Here is a 17284-nt window from a genome sequence, read left to right as displayed (position 1 = left end):
GAATGGCGCTTCTCCAACCAGGCTGGGCGGAGCCGGCAGAGCAGCCTTCCTGCCCCCCCTCCCTGGCCAGCTGGATGGGGGGTTGGGGGTCACCACAACATGAGGAACTGTATTAAAGGGTCACAGCATTAGGAAGGTTGAGAACCACTGCTTTATATAAACCTATTGTAATTTATTGTCCTCCAAACATATTTAATGTGGCTAGGTTGAAGCTTAGAACGTTGCAAGAGTGTCGTCATTTGTGTAAGCGACATTTAATATGTTAACCAACCCAGTCATTTGTAATCAACCATGTTTAAACAAGCTATGACTTAATACAATGTGTAAACCCAGCGTTAGCATGATATATCACGCACCCGCAAGACATTGTTTTTTTTTTTTTTCAGATAATCCGTTTGGATGGGAGAATTACTCCTCATGAAACTACATTTCCCAGATGGCTTCACGCATCCACGTGACAACCTTAGCGTCAGTAACCCGGCAGACGAACTACATTTCCCGCCGCTCTTTTCTTGCCTGCCCCCAAGCGGCGCATGCGCAGCGGCGAGGCCTGGCTCCTTCACATCGCCGTTGGAATCGTGTGGTGGATGGTGCCAAGGGGTGCTGGCGAGGTGGGTTAGCGATCGCGTGCGACGGCTAAGGACTGTGACCGACAGACCGAGATAGTTTTCAACCGCCGCCATTTCGGTCAGCCCGGCTCCATGATTCCCATATGCCCGGTAGTCTCTTTCACCTATGGTAAGTAACGGCCCCTGGCAAGCCGGGGGGGAAAAGGCGGCAGGGGGGAGGCGCTGAGGGAAGAGGGGGGGGCGCGTTGCTTCAGGAATTGGCTCTGACGAGGCTCTTTTCTTTCCCCCCCCCCTCCCGTCCTGCACGCCATGTCGTCGCTGCAGTGCCCAGCCGGCTGGGGGAAGATGCCAAAATGGCCACCGGCAACTACTTCGGATTCACCCACACCGGGGCCGCTGCTCAATATAGGTAAAGGCGCCTCGGGTCTGTTAACGGGAAGCCCTGGGAGAGTAAGGCTGCTTCGGGCAAGCTGACCCCGCCCCAGCCTCGTGTGGGGCGGTTGGCGCGGACACGCGGAGGCCGCGCGGAAGGCGCAGGCGCGCGAGAGCGACAGGCTGCGTCCGGGCGCGCGCGTCCGGGAGGCCGCGCGGGCATGTTTCGGAGCCTCCCCCCCCCCAACTCAGTCAGGATTTGTGGAATTCACCCACCCCCGCTCTATTCAGCCGGGGGGGGGGACGCAGCACACCTGCAGGGACGCAACACACCTGAGGGATGCTGTGGGGATACTCTTGTCGCCCAATCTCGTATCCACGTTCCTGTAGCCCAGTGTTTCTCAACCTTGACCATTTTAAGGCATGTGGACTTCAACTCCCAGAATTCCACAGCCAGCAATGCTGGCTGTGGAATTCTGGGAGTTGAAGTCCACATGCCTTAAAATGGTCAAGGTTGAGAAACACTGCAGTGTAGCCCTTGAGCCTCTAATGGCCCATCTATTCCGTGCCTGGTGTAGTTTGATTATGTTTTAGTGGGGGTTTTGTATGGGGTACTTTTAGAGCAGGCCTGTTATTTAATTTGATTTTAGAACAGAAACTTGTGTATATTTATCGTGGGGTTTTTTTATTATCGCCTGTTCACCGCCCTGAGTCCCGCAAGGGAGATAGGGCGGTATATAAATTCAATAAATAATAATAATAAATAATAATAATAATGGCGACGGGCTTCCAAAGCGAAGGGAGCTTGCCCAAATTCTCCCAAAGTGTGTTTCTCTTACTGAAGGAACATGGGTCCTCTGTGCCTTTTGGTATATCTTAAAAGGGTTTCCCGATTTATTTCTTCGGTTTGTGTGACCTTTGCTGCTAAGAAGTGAATCGGGGCGGTGAACAATCTTAAAAATAAAAACAATTTTCCATCGTGAATACAAACATTGAAACGTGGAGTAAATAAGCAGTAAACAACAGCCCAACTGAAGAACTGCCAAGGAGAAAGTAACACCCCTTTCCAACACTGACAGGTCAAGCTACAGGTAGTCCTTGACTTAGGACCACAATTGAGCCAAACATTTCTGTTGCTAAGCAAGATGTTTGTTAAGTGAATTTTGCCCCATTTTGTGACCTTTCTTGCCCCAGTTGGTAAGTGAATCATTGCAGCTGTTAAGTTAGTAACACGGTTAAGTGAATCTGGCTTCCCCGTTGACATCATCATCATCATCATCATCATCATCATCATCATAATAATAATAATAATAATAATAATAATAATAATAATAATAAAGTTGGAAGGGACCTTGGAGGTCATCAGAAGGTCACAAAAGCTGATCACATGACCCCAGGACACTGCAACCTGCATAAATATGAGACCATGGGAATGCTGCAGTGGTTGTAAGTGTGAAAAATAGTCATAAGTCATTTTTCTATGCCATTGTAACTTTGAACAGTCATTAAATGAACTGTTGTAAGTTGAGAACTACCTGTACTTTATAAATGGAGCAAACCCCACTTTCTTGTAGCACTGAAGGTGTTACCTAGCTGGGTAATGAAACATCTACATGAAAACAACCAAGCTATGAGAGCACTAAAGACTCCACAATTCAGTCCTGAGCTATGTATCTTTTTGTTCTCAAAAATTAAAATATACCATATAAATCAGTTTCTCAGATTATTCCAGCAACTTCTTGAATAATCAAAACCAAAGTTCTGTACTTTTGAAAGGTAGTCCATCCATGACTATGCTGAATTAATTTTCCGCAAATTAACTGAATTCAGCCCCCCCCCAATAAAAATTGTGATCTTAAAAATTATAAAAATTTTAGAGATATTCTGGAAAGGCTCGTTTTTATTTGAAGTAGAGTAGGAGTGGAATATCATACTTTGTTCCCATGTACATAAAATATATATGTAAGGTAGAATTGTTTATATAAATATGTTTATCACTTGTACACTTCTGCAAGTATTCTGTTAAAGAAAATATTTTCTAATTGTATATTTGTAAATATCTGCATACTTGAAGTCTTTAATCACAAAAGGGGGGGAACTTCTTAGCAATGAACTGCTCCATCTTTATGAACACTAGACAAGCTGATGAATGCAGCATTTATCAACTTCTGCTATTACTCATTTCTCCTTTTGATATTGGCATTGTAAAATGATTGTAACAAATACTTTGTTTTATTTATTAATCAAATTTAAATAGCTGCCCATCTCACCAAAAGTGACTCTGGGTGAAGCAAAACAATCATGCTTATATTCTTTTCCTCTGGAATCTGTGATGATCTCAGGATTATTTATTTTTCTGTTATATTTATAATAATGGTATATAGTGTTTTACAATGCAAATGGTATTTTCAATTTGAAAATGTTTAATGTTCAAAACACATGTGATATGGTCAGAATACTAATGCTAATAGCAAACCTGCCTGTTTCAAGCTTCAGCCATTTTGAATTTGAACTGTTTTGTATACATTTCACAAAAAATCAAAAGTAGAATGGGATGAGAACTGGCTTAAAGTCAGTAGTCAGCTCAGTTGTTGAATCAGGATTTGAATCCAAGCCTTTCTAGTTCAATTTCTTAAGTTCTACTCATTACTACCCTGTCTCTATACATGCATATATGTCCACAAAATTTCAAACATAGCCATTTCTTTTTCAAATGGTTTAATTTATGCATTTTATTTATTATTTTGACTTGGCACGTGACCCAGCTCACAGCATTCATTTGAAATAAATCTCAGAACTGGCCTCTTTCAGCACTTAGCAGATTTTTTGACTTACATTTAGTTTAATTCATCAATATTTGATTTAATTCATCAATATTAGATTATTTAGCTTTTCTCAGTTGATTTTTATGAAAGTTGTCAGCTATATTTTGCTACCCGTATCTTTATAAAGATTAAGTTTCATATCTTAAATCTCTGATTTAAATCTCATAAACAGAGATAGAGAGGCAGAAAATACAAAATAAGAAAAAAAAATTAATTCAGTGGCATTTAAAGATTAAATAATTAGAATAACCAAAATATGTTAACATATTAATATGCATAATTATAAAATTTTGGCATAATTATAAATTTTCTTAATATTTATTTTTTAAAGAGGGCAGTTTTTTCTGTCCATTGAGATTTCCTGAATTGTATGGGCAATTGCTAAAGTGAAACCTGAAACTGAATGACTTCTAAAGACCCAAGACATTACTTATAGTAAATTATATTTTGAAATCTGCTGTCTACAGTGAAAGAAAAGTATCTGAATAATCTTGAACATGCAGTGTGGTGGCCAGTTTCTCTCCTATATTTAAGAAATAGGGCATTTTGTTAGGAAAAATTATGGACGTAATTTTAGTCAGATGAAAGTGTCATGATTTTAATGCAGATGATAAATATAGTGATAGCATTAGTAATTTCACCTTAGTTCATGAAGTTTTCTTCATGTACATTTCAGCGTGTTTTTTTTTTAAATTGAATTGGGGTAAATTAAAGAAAATTGCCTTGTAAAGTTTTTTTAACTCAATGTTGACAAAACTTTACTTTTTTTGTTTTATGAATTTTAGGTCATATTAGAAGCAAAAGTGGTAAATAGTATTTAACAGTTGACCCTGGGCATATTTACAATAAATGTTTTATTTATTTGTATACTTTTATTCATTTCAAGAGCTGCAGGTTTTACTCCAAACTGCATTAAAAGGGCATGTTTTTAGCTCAAAATAATCTGGCAGTCTGAAAATAGCTTTTGTTCACACACAGGATTGTTGATTATGTAATAAGATAATCCTTTGCTGATTAGTAATAAACAAGTATGTGTTAATAATCACTGTAGTAATTTCTTCTGGTTGTTTGCTTTATCAACATCTATTAAAATAACTAGAAAATCATTTGGTTAAAATAAAGAAAAACTTAATGTTATGTTTCTATTGGTTTTATAACTCTTCGTTTATTACTCACTTAACAAATTGGGATTTTTTTTCTTGGGTTATGATTCTTGGCTTGCTGCAAAGTGACAAACTGGAAATTTATCTTTGGAGGTAAAGCTACTTGGTGGTTTACCAGCTCCTAGTGCAGCGGTTCTCAACCTATGGGTCGCGACCCCATTTGGGGTCGATCGACCATTTCACGGGGTCACCATGCAAGGCTGTCCGCCATTTTTTCCCCTTTTCCGGCGGGTGCCTTACCTCCCTTGAGCTGGGCCAGCTGATGGTCGGCCTGCTCCGTTTCTGCTGCTTGCCAGCTACGCCTCGGCAGGCGCAGGGGGCAGAACCACGCATGCGCGGCGCTCCCAGGCAGGGAAAGTCCTCAACTTACGACCGGTTGGGTAGTCCTCGACTTACGACCGGTTTAGTCCTCGACTTACAACTGGTTGGGGGTCGCGGCATTAAAAAGGTTGAGAACCACTGTCCTAGTGGAAAGAGGAGCAAATTGTAACTATTGAACAATATATCTTTCTTGGCTGGTATTAATTAGTCATAATTATGGCATATTATTGAATTCAAACTGATGAAAAATAGATCCTGGTTTTTTGTTGGTTTTCCTCTTTGGTTTAAAATTTTGCTTTGCATAGACTTCTGAAAAGGCTTTGGAAGAGAGGACAAAGTTTTTCTGTGTTTAAGGAACATTCTGCATATGTCTTTGAATTCTGGCATTAGAATTGGAATGCTGCCTTTCTATTTCTGAAAAATAATATGGAAAACTTTTAGTATTCTTCCTTTGATCTGGTTTCTGGTTTCTATCACAGAAAAGGAAGAAAGTTCTTTAGAATTCTGTAGGAATTGAAGACTTACATTTTGAAGTACATGGTTATTCTATGTATAAACATTGCAGTGATGTTTTTTCCAATCATTATATTAAAAATCGGATTTCCAGATTGGCAAACCTTCCCAATGCATGTTTCATTTATAAGCATACAAACCCAAAATTCCTTTTCCAGTTCTATAATTGTTAGAAAATTGCTATTGTTATTAGATTCTCCTAGTCATGTAATTATATTATGCTGACGCCTCAGTCAACTCAATTCCTCATTACAAATAGGCCTTCGCTTACAACCAGTCATTTAATGTAGTAGCACAAAGCATGTAACATAAAACATTGCATTGATCTCTCTCCCCATTGTGGTTGCATGATCCTGATCTGGGTGCTTGGCAACCTGTTTACACTTGGAATCAGTTGCCAAGTGCCCCACAATGTTATGATCCTCATTTCAGTCTTCTCTGCCAGCTTCCTCAGAAAGTCAGTAGGGGAGCGGGCAAGAAAGGTTGCAAGCAGCTGCTGCCTACTGAAGAATTCTCCCTCCCCTCCATGCATGGTGAGTGGGATTCGATATGTATGGAAGGGGACTTGTATATTGGGGCTGGAGTGTGGATCTTTGCGATTCCTGCTTTATTTCTCCAACCCAGCGGACAAGTTCTCCTCGGAAGGGTTGCAGAAACAGATCATGTCCCATGGATCAGAGCCCTGTTTCTGTATCCCCTCAAAGAGGTTCTTCTCTCTGCACAAGGAGGAGGTAAGGAGAGCTCCTTCAAAGGGCTGCAGCAATGAAGCTTAGCTCCTGAAGATTTGAGCTTCATTTCTGCAGCCTGCTGGAGGCATTTTTTTCTGCCCATAGGGAGGAGCTACGTGCCCTCCTTTGGCAGGCAGCTCTTTTGTTTCATCCACTTAACAGCTGAAACTGGGAGAGCTGGGACTGTGTCCATTGAGTGAAGTTGTTATTCAGCTGTCTCGCTTAACAACTCCATTGTCAAAGACTGGGATTCTGGTTCCAAGTTTTATAAGTCAAGGACTACTTGTATACAGTCTGAATTTTGTACTCAGTAGAAAACAATTATTGATTTTGATGGGGGGTTTTTTTTGTTTCTCAGATAGGTTCTAATTTGACTTTCTCAGAATTACTTAGAAACCTTAGAAAAAAAATTACTTAGGTGACAGTTCTTCATACAATTATACCGGAGGAAGAATACATTCAGTAGTATGAGGTAGGCAGCCTTCTCGGGGTAATATAAAATGGCTGCTAGAGGGAAAGAGTTTGAATGCTTAACAGGACCCTTTCTGGGAAGAAAAAATACATTTAAGAGCCTACTTACTCCCACACAAAACATTTTGCATATTGTAACAATTCATTGGTATGTTACTAAGTTTTGCCTTATGCTGAAGGAAAAGGGAAAGAAAGTTTCACGGTCCTCTGATCCCACAATTGGCTTGTTTGTTTGCTTTTACATTCTTGCAGCATGGTGATACAGTGCATTTGCCACTGAAGCACCAGGCTCTCATTCCAGCTCTGCTGCCCCTACCTAGGTGGATGGGAAAGATAATTAAACATATTTTCAAAGACTAAGAAATATGTTGTTTAAAAATTCTTTTTGCCTGTTTGGTAGATAGATGTATTGTTGCTTTAAATTTGCTACTGTTCTTGTTACTGTGTTATATATAGTACTTTATTTTTCATGCAAGAACTCAAAATGCAAAATGTACTAGGACTCAAATATGCAGGAGGTTATTTTAATTTTTGCTGTATTCTTCCTGGATTGTGTTTAAGTAAATAAATTGTTGCTTTGCTGGGTTCGTTGTTATGAATTGTGTTTCTACAGATAGCTGAGGATGAAAAAAGCACACTTTGTTTCTATTATTTGTTATATACTTTCTGAATAGAATTATGTTTCTTGCAAACAATATCAGTTTTTTCCTGGATCATGGTGATCTAAGTAGTTTGGTAATTTTTAAAAAATTAGTTTACAAGACTATGTTTAAATACAGATAGCCCTTGCTAATTGGGACCAGAAGATGTGACTGAATGTGAGCATGTAGGGGGGGGCACAGATGTTGACTAAAGAACTGATCAGATCAAAGGGAGGAGAACCTGCAATTGAATAATTGGTAGTGGAAGAAACTTAGAAAGGATCTATCTTTACTAATCAGTAGGTAAAAAGAAACAGCAGCAAGATTCTGTTATTGTAGCCTTATGGTAAAGTAGAATCAGCTCATCTTGTTATATTTCCTATCTGGTCTACTTGGGAAACTGACAGAAACTCCATTGTTAAGTGACACATCATAATTTTAAAAACCACATTACAGTGACTACAATCTGCAACTTCCTGCTGAATTCCCCGTTGGCCCTTGACTTTGCTTGTTGGAAAGCAAATCACAAAGTATAAATGAACAAACATATGGTTGTCTTTTTAGGAATAAACATTTTATTTCAAGCAATTGTATTCAGTGAGATGGTAACATATATTGCTAATAGCAATTTAAGTCATCTATACAGCAGTCTGCAAATAACCTGACCACATTCCATGCCTTAAACCAGGAGTCTCCGATCTGTGGACCGGCACTGGTCCGCAGCATGTCAGAAACTGGTCCACACAAACAAGTGAAGCCCCATCTGGGGGATACAGGCAGCACACGAAACCATGCCCCCTCCGGTCCGCAGAAAAACCTCTCTCCACAAAACCGGTCCCTGGTGTGCAAAAGGTTGGGGGCTGCTGCCTTAAAGTAACTATGTGTTTCCTTGAAAGTAAGGCCTACACCAACAATAAACCCTAGCTTGATTTTTGGGGGTGGGCCTAATATAAGCCCTATCCCAAAAATAAGCCCTAGTTTAGGTGCGAGGCACACACCTAAAAATCAAGTTGGGGTGGGGGAGTGGAGTGGAGCTTATCCACCCGTCCTGCACACACTTACCTTGTAGCCAGGCCTTTCCTTGCCGGCCCACTTCTTCTGAGGCCTCTTCTGCAGCCAGGCATGCATTTCTCAGTCACAGGGCTTTCCGGAAGGCCTGTGCAGCCAAGAACTGAGCTATGGATTGAATCCATAGCTCGGTTCTGCAAGACCTCAGCAGCCGAGCACCAAGCTATGAATTGAATCCATAGCTCTATACTTCGTTGCTTAGGCCTTCTGGAAAGGCCTGACTGCAGGGCCAAATACAGCTGCAGAACTTTGGCCCCAGAAGAAGTGGACCGGCTGGGTGGGGCTGTCAGTGCCAGAGGTGAGGTAAGGCCTAATCTGAAAATAAGACCCAGTGCCTCTTTTGGAGGGGGGGGGGGGAATAAGACCCGGTCTTTTTTTGGAAGAGACACAGTATCAGTAACTTGAATTGAACCTAGAGGCATATTTGTAGCCACCATAGGATACCAAACTATCAGGAACACTTGTGAATCAGTTGATCAAATGCTGCAGTTGCTTTGCATATCTTAACATAAAAGACAGAATATATAAATATTCTATAAATTTATACTTCAGGACAGGTTTTGTACAAAGACAGTAAGTCTGTGCAGTTCCCATAATTTATCTGTTACACTAGTGATTCTTCACTGAATGTCATCAGAATATAGGTGGTCTTCATTTAGCTGCTTCCTCATATAGCAACAGTTCATAGCTATGATGGTAATGAAAATATAATTTTGCAACCAAACAAAAGTCATTTACAATCTTCATAAGTCTCTATAGCAAGCAAAGTAGCTTTGTGACCAATCCTTATTTCTGACCTTCATGGGTCTCTAAAGCAAAGGAAAGCTGAAGTAAGATCATATGCACAGGCGTGGTTTCAATTAGCAACCACTTTGTTTTATGATCAAATATCTGCTCCTAGTTGTGGTAGCTAAACAAGGACTACCTCTAATAATCTAGGAAACAGGTCTGTAGAAAGTAAAGTTTAATTAGAATGCAGCTTTTATCTAGAAAGCACAGTTATTTAGAATTATCAGGAGAATAAAATAATTCCTTTTCCATTTTATCAGTGCTTCTGTCAGTTTAGATATGTTGTAAGTATAGAGAAGAATATCAACTTTTTTTAACAAACTGAGCCCATATAACATTTGCCTTTACTTTTTTATACAGTTTATAGGCTGCCCAACAGCTCTGATACTTTAATACAAGGGTACAGAAGCAGAGTTGTTTGGAATGGGTAGCCATAATAAATTTAATAAAATGAATAATTAAATAAAACATTTCTTACACATAAATAGCCGGTGGCCAATATATCCCATGTGGAAAATCAGGAAGATAAAAAGTGAAATAGCGAATTGTAAATAATAATATAGTAGTAACACTGGTAAAGACACTTAAGAGTTTTAAGATTTTCAAAGTGAATGATCTTGCAAATTCGATCACTGGCTCTGCATGATGTTGCAGAAGCAAAGGGAACAGATTTGCTAAAACAAAAATGGTAACAGAACCATACTTGCCTTAGAAGAAAAAAAACAGTACTAAGGCTACTCATTCTGTGCTATAACAAAACTTATTTTTACTAAATGAAACACTGCAAATATTATTTTAATGAATTTCTTTGGGTATTACACATCTTATCCTTAAGTACTATAAGAGGAATATAAAGATGTTATATTCTGTGAATCAACATTAAGTGATTCAGCATAACGACTATATTTTGATGTGTGGTCAGGATCTTTGTACACATTTTATTTTTTCTAATGTGACAAATTGAGATTAAAAGGTTAAATGAATTTATATTGTATTGTTCTTGCAAATCTGCTATTCAGAGTTGCCAAGTTTGTTGAGAAGGGGATAAATATTTTGTTCTTGAAATTGAATAGTTAATTCTTAGTTATATTACTAAACAAGTTCAAAATCAACAAGTTCTATACAAAAATTAAGAGCAGGTTTCTGTGTGCAGGATTACTTATTGTACATTTATTATTAGACGTAGAAAGCTATTCTCAAATGATGATGGCTTACACAATTAAAATGAATTACTGCATGAATTTCATCTGAGATATGTGTCCCTTTCAGCTGTGTGATTCTGTGAGGTTTGTCTGCTGTATCTCATTCAGTCCTTTTGGAAAACTGCATTCTTCAACTTAACAAAAGAAACAAAATATAAATGTGATGTTAATGTGCAGGTGTATAATATGAATTTATTATATGTGATTGCTTTTTAGAGGCTATAAAATTAGACCTTATTAAGAACTTTAAAAATGTAATTTATGTGGGTTCCACCTGGTAAATTGAACCATTAGAACTTCTGCCCCTCAAATTCAATTCTCTGAAGCTAATTTTAAAGGGTAACTAGGAATCGGTTCCTTTGGTAGATACTTTCATTAATGGATGCTCATAATATCACTTAATATGTATTTTATTAGGTACAGTAGATCCATAATACTAAATTTTTAATTTAGTTTAACCTTTCTCAGATTTATTTAGACTTGAACAATTTAAGAGCATAGTTGCTGGGTATTAGACTTCATTATTATATAGTGATACTTCTTGGCCTCTTCCTATTACAGCCAACAGCCGGCTTCAGGTGTAGCTTATTCCCATCCAACTACAGTTGCAAGCTACACTGTTCATCAGGCTCCTGTAGCTGCGCATACAGTTACTGCAGCCTATGCCCCAGCAGCAGCAACAGTTGCAGTAGCCAGGCCTGCTCCAGTGGCTGTTGCAGCTGCTGCAACAGCTGCAGCCTATGGAGGATACCCTACAGCACATACAGCAACTGATTATGGTTACACACAGAGACAGCAGGAAGCTCCTCCACCACCTCCACCAGTCACCACACAGAATTACCAGGTAAATATATATGGATAAAGTATCATTCACTAATGGTGCAGTTCAGTTTTTTTTGTTTAACCATGATTTATTGAATAACCAAGAATTTACTTGTGTTGGCTTTCATGCTGGTACATGTTTGGGCAGTTTTTGGCTTCAGGCTTTAGTGGACTAGACAACAGATTTCCTGATGTTTTACCAGAAACTATGGCTGCAATTTTTTACAAGCAAGATGACGTATTATGCAGACCATAGGCTACTGAAGCAGGAACTGATTGGACTCCTATCTTTATAACCAGGTATCCTAACTTCTGATTGATCTTTAGCCAAGCTGATTTCTAATTGGTGCAGATTGGTGAGGACTGGTGTCTCCCATTGAAATGTCAGGAAATCTGTTCTCTAGACCAGTCACTAAACCCTGAAGTCCAACACTGCCTAACCAAGAATTGTATTTATACTACATATTAACTATAGTACTGTATTTTATAATTTCAGTGGGTAAATTCATAAAATGTACAAAGCCTAACAAAGTATATCATGGCTTAGTGTAATATATAAATCAAACGTTTTTTCTTATTAAAAATGGGTAATTGAATAAGTATGCAATAAGAATGAAAACCTCTGGAGTATTTTTTGAATGCATAATGTTAAAGAACTTCTCAAAATTAATACAGGGAACAGATTATACATTGATTGTATGCTGAATCCTATATAATTTAAGTCAGTTCTCAGCCTCAGATCTTTTCTAATTTAGTGGCTAAATATGAAATATTAATGTAACTTAAAAAGTTAATTCCAAAAGGAAAAACTTCCTGTCTGTATCATATTTAGGAGAGTTTCACAAACCTAGAAGAATTTTTTTAGGAAGCACATGAGCCCACAAAGATTCCCTCATGTAAATTCCATTATGGCAGTTAATTTACCTTATAACCGAAGTCCACAAACAATGTCTTCATTTCTTCCCCATGTATTTCTTCAGGACTCCTATTCCTATGTTAGATCTACTGCTCCAGCTGTAGCTTATGACAGCAAGCAATATTATCAGCAGCCAACTGCAACTGCAGTGGCAGCTGCTGCCCAACCACAGCCTTCTGTGGCTGAATCATACTATCAAACAGGTGAGTTTCATACTTTCAAATCCTTTTGTCTTTATCTTATAGTTTTAAAAAGTCTAAACCAGACATGTCACACTCGCAATGTCACGTGACATCGCGAGACGTATCGTGACAGTTTTGCCATTGCCGGCAATGGGGTGGGCGCGGCTTTTGGATGACACATATGGCCCGCAGGCCCACAGTTTGACACCGCTGGTCTAAACATTCTCAAAACCAAGTAATAGTTTATTGCAGGGATTTGGGAATGAGTCTAATTCCTTCCTTAACCTGCTTGGTCACAGGTCTGGAGTTAAGGCACTTGTGAAGCCTTTCTCATTTTTAATATTGTATTGTTGGCTTTTCTGGGTAGTTATGCTTGCTTTTGTTATATTTTTAGCTATATTTTAATTATATATTTGATATTGTGTAAGCACTTAGTTTTGGGGAATTGGGTAGCTTTAACAAATGTAATTTAATAGCAATATCACTTAGACTTCACAGTGCTTTCCAGTCTTCCCTAAGTGGTGTACAGAGTTAGCATATTGCCCCCATCAATCTAGGTCCTCATTTTACCAATCTCAGAAGGATGGAAGGCTGATTCAATGTTGAATCAATGAGAATCAAACTGTTGGCAATGGCAGAATTAGCCTGCAGTACTGCATTCTAACCACTGCTCCACCATGGCTCTAATAATAGTAGTTTTAGTGGTTCGGTTATTACTTCATTTATTTCTTCAACTTGTATAGCCATATAGCTCATGATGACTGAGCCATGTACAAACAAAATAAAAACAATCACTAAAAATACATATCAAAGGAGAAATACAAATTAGAAGGATGATAATCAATATGCTATCATCCTTCTTTAGAAATGGGCTTACTTATTATTATTTTATTATTATTTATTATTTATTGAATTTATATCCCGCCCTTCTCCTTGCGGACTCAGGGCGGCTGACAATCGATTAAAAATACACCAATAACAATTACAAAATTAAAATTAGTTAAGAAGAAATATTTAAATATTGTCTAATTAAAACACTTAACACTCTCCTAGTGCCCAAAGGAAGTTTGTAGCTTTCTTAAGCAGAGTGCATACCCCGAAGAGTGTATATGTATTCATATGTTCATGTTTTGGGGATGAATAGTTAGCAATCTCTTAATTCAGTGATGGCGAACCTTTTAGAGACCGAGTGCCCAAACTGCAACCCAAAACCCACTTATGCATCGTCAGGTGCCGGGTGGGTGTGGCCAATTGGATGGGTGTGGCCCATTGGGTGGGCGTGGCTGCGGTGGTAACGTCAGACTGGGTGGGACTAAAAAGTTCAATCAATTCCAACTTTGTGAGATCTTTTTTTTCCCCGTGAGAAGTTGAAATTGACTGATTGATTGAACCTATTTTTTTTGCCCACGGCGGCGGAGGCCTAAAGTGAAAAGGTTTTATAAAACCCAGCTGAAGGCCTGGGACTGGGGCGATGGCGCGCGTGCCCACCGATAGGGCTCTGAGTGCCGCCTCTGGCACCCGTGCCATAGGTTCGCCACCACTGTCTTAATTGATACCTGAGTGAATTTAAAATATGCTGTGACTAAAATATTTCATTCAGTCTTTTTAGCAGATCAGTTCATTGGTGTAGTCCTGTGCTGATAATTTTCATTAGGTTTCAAGTTTATTAATATAACTAGTATGTCATCTAACCTTAAATCAGTATAATTAATCAAATTATATGCTTTGCTAAACAAAATGTTATTGCAAATAGGTTGACTATTAAGTAAGATATATTAAAAAGTACTAGTTAAAAACTTTATATTGTTCTCTTGAACATTTGGGATCTGATTGATAAGTACAATAAAATCTTCAGCCATACAAACTTAAACCACAGGACATCAGCTTTTTCTGCAATTGTGCCTGTACTACTTTGAAGGTATGCTATTAAATTAAAATGTTATAAAATACATATTTATGGAACCTAAAGATAGGTTAGGATTTGTACTTTTATTTTTATATTAGTAATAAGATAAAGAAAAAAGGAAATTGCTTCATAAAATTACAGCTTGGAGAGAATTCTTGATTTTAATGCGTAATTTTTTCCTGCTCTTATCTAGCTCCAAAGGCTGGTTACAGCCAAGGAGCTACTCAGTACACTCAAGCCCAGCAAACTCGACAGGTAACAGCCATAAAGCCAGCCACTCCAAGTCCAGCTACTACTACGTTCTCTATATATCCGGTATCTTCCACTGTGCAACCTGTTGCTGCTGCAGCGACTGTGGTTCCCTCATATACCCAAAGTGCCACGTATAGTACAACAGCAGTTACATATTCCGGTGAGTAATACTTAAAACAGGACAGAAATGATGTGTAAGGTGTATATAAGGGAGAAGTCAGAGTTATAAAAATATTGCATTGACATATCTGACTTTAGTAGAAAAACTAGATTTTACATTCAAATTACATGGTGTGCAGCTTAATCTTGTGCATATTTACTAAGAGGTGAGTTGGATTGTGTCAGGGCCTCCTTTGAGATAGTTATGGGATTGCAGCTTTTAGATTAGTTTTGGCCCTGATATGACTTGGTGAAAACAAGAAGCCAATTTCAGATTGCCTTAGTTTAATCCATAGCAGATATGACATGTGTATCTATTAAAAATTATAGTGGTACACATAATGATAAAAAATGTCTTAGATAAATATAATATATTCAATATATTATAAGGTGTAAATTGTTACATAAATCATCAGAACGAAGCAAATTAGATTGTCTTAACATGGCCAATTAACTCATATTATTTAAATTTCATCATTATAAATTCAATAGAGAGATGGGCTTTGTGGAATTATTTGGTACTGTAGTGAATCCTAAATGAAATAGTGTTAAAACAGGATAATAGGAGGTTAATATATGGATGGAACCAAAAATCTTAATCTTTAATCCTTCAGCGTTACCCCTTCCCATCCTATCTCAGAGCATAAGTAAATTGTGCTTGAGTAGACAATTCAGTTTTCTCAGAAATGTCTGCAGAATTCCAAGAAATAAAGTCTATATATTTGGAAGATGTTCAGCAACTGATGCTATGGATGCTTTTATGTTATAGATGTTATTGATTTGGTATTATAATGAATTGATTTTAAAAATTGCAAGTCACTCCTCTTTGCACTGAGATAAAGTAGCTTGCCTATATAGATTGAAATGAAGTTTAATTTTGTATAACTATGAAATTAAACTTCACTGTAGCAATGATTTTTCTGTGAAATGAGGTTCTCCTAGAAACCTGGATGGTCCCCACCCTGTATTGTTTGAAGAGCCTTGAAGATGTGGCTCTTCATCCAGGTTTTTGACAAGGGAGAGTAAAGACACTTTGTGTCTTTCCTAACCAGTCTGTCAGTCATACCATCTTTTACTTTTTTTAATAGTTATTCCCCTTGTCTTAGTTGTTATGAGTGACCCAAGGTCATTGAGAGTCAGTTGGCTTACAAATTTGATAAATTACCAACTTTTTGTGTACTATATTAATGTTGAAATTCTCTTTTAAAGATGAAACCTTTCTTAACAAATGCTATGTTAATGCTGAAACTCTCCTTAAAAGATGAATTGTGGGTTGTATCCCTCATAAATGTGACCTGAATTTTCTGTTGTTTAAAGGTACATCCTATTCAGGTTATGAAGCTGCAGTGTATTCAGCTGCATCATCTTACTATCAACAGCAACAGCAGCAGCAAAAACAAGTAGCGGCGGCGGCAGCTGCTGCCGCTGCAACAGCTGCCTGGACAGGGACCACCTTTACTAAAAAGGCACCATTCCAAAATAAACAACTGAAACCAAAACAGCCTCCTAAACCACCGCAGATCCACTATTGTGATGTTTGTAAAATCAGCTGTGCTGGACCACAGGTAATATTCTTTTCACTGAACTTTAAATGAAACAATATCTATACAGGTGTAGTCCCCGAGGTACGAGCCTAATAGAGCCTGCCCATTAGGCTCGTAATCGTCAAATGAATTAAACTCAATATTACAACATTTTAAAATCAAACTCATTAATTGAGTCAAATGGGTCGTTAAATGAATGAAGATTTGATTTACTATTTCCTCCGATGGCTGCCTGAAATGGGAGACTTTTCCTGCCGCTGCTGCAGGCTGTTTGTTTCCAGCTGCAAATCAGCTGTTTCCAGTTTCAGTAACTACAGTACTTGTAAACTGCTCCCAAGTAGGCAGTAGGCATTTGTTGCTAGGTAGCTCAAGCTTCTTCAGAGGGGGGTGGAGAACTCTACCATTGCAGCTGCCACTAAAGTAATTAGCTTAAGCGTCTCCAGTTTGCAGAAATCTCCGATTGCTTTAAAACAACCACACAAACACTTGCCGGCCATAGCGTAAGCATCTCCAGCCAGGCATGCAGAGAGAGATGGGAGTGGAGTTTACAAAACTGTTGGCGTGCAACAGTAACTGAGATGGAGGGGACCTTGAGGTCATCTAGTCTAACCCACTGCTCTCACAAGAGTACTGTACTGTATTTCTGATAAATGCCTATCCAGACTCTTCTTAAAAGCCTCCAGTGAGAGAACACCCACAACTTCTGGAGGTAATTTAAATTTAAAACCTTTAAAAAAAAATGCTCCTTATCAGGACAAGCCTCTCCAGCCAAAATCCAAAATGCGGGGAGGGGTGGGGGGAATTTCCTTCCAGTAAGTGTTAGGACAGTGGTTCTCAACCT

The 17284-nt window shown here is 38.5% G+C and overlaps 1 protein-coding gene and 1 non-coding gene across 2 annotated transcripts in view; both read left to right on the top strand.

Annotated features, from left to right (window-relative positions):
* The first annotated feature begins 533 nt into the window (after positions 1–533).
* ZFR (zinc finger RNA binding protein) overlaps positions 534–17284 on the top strand; it is a 47690-nt gene continuing 30939 nt past the window's right edge. Inside the window, exons 1-6 of the mRNA XM_015817013.1 lie at positions 534–738; positions 894–978; positions 11224–11506; positions 12465–12603; positions 14682–14900; positions 16217–16464. Of these exons, the coding sequence (XP_015672499.1) occupies positions 702–738; positions 894–978; positions 11224–11506; positions 12465–12603; positions 14682–14900; positions 16217–16464 (1011 nt within the window). The 5' untranslated portion in view covers positions 534–701. The remainder of the gene's footprint in view (positions 739–893; positions 979–11223; positions 11507–12464; positions 12604–14681; positions 14901–16216; positions 16465–17284) is intronic.
* LOC114922625 lies at positions 10078–10219 on the top strand. The gene has a single exon (XR_003810453.1). It is a non-coding gene; the product is annotated as a small nucleolar RNA SNORA66 (small nucleolar RNA).

Source organism: Protobothrops mucrosquamatus, unplaced genomic scaffold (assembly GCF_001527695.2).
Source record: "Protobothrops mucrosquamatus isolate PMUCROS unplaced genomic scaffold, P.Mucros_1.0 scaffold548, whole genome shotgun sequence".
Taxonomy (NCBI): Eukaryota; Metazoa; Chordata; class Lepidosauria; order Squamata; family Viperidae; genus Protobothrops; species Protobothrops mucrosquamatus.
The sequence above is the reverse complement of the archived record's forward strand: the minus strand, read 5'-3'. Positions and strand labels throughout refer to the sequence as shown.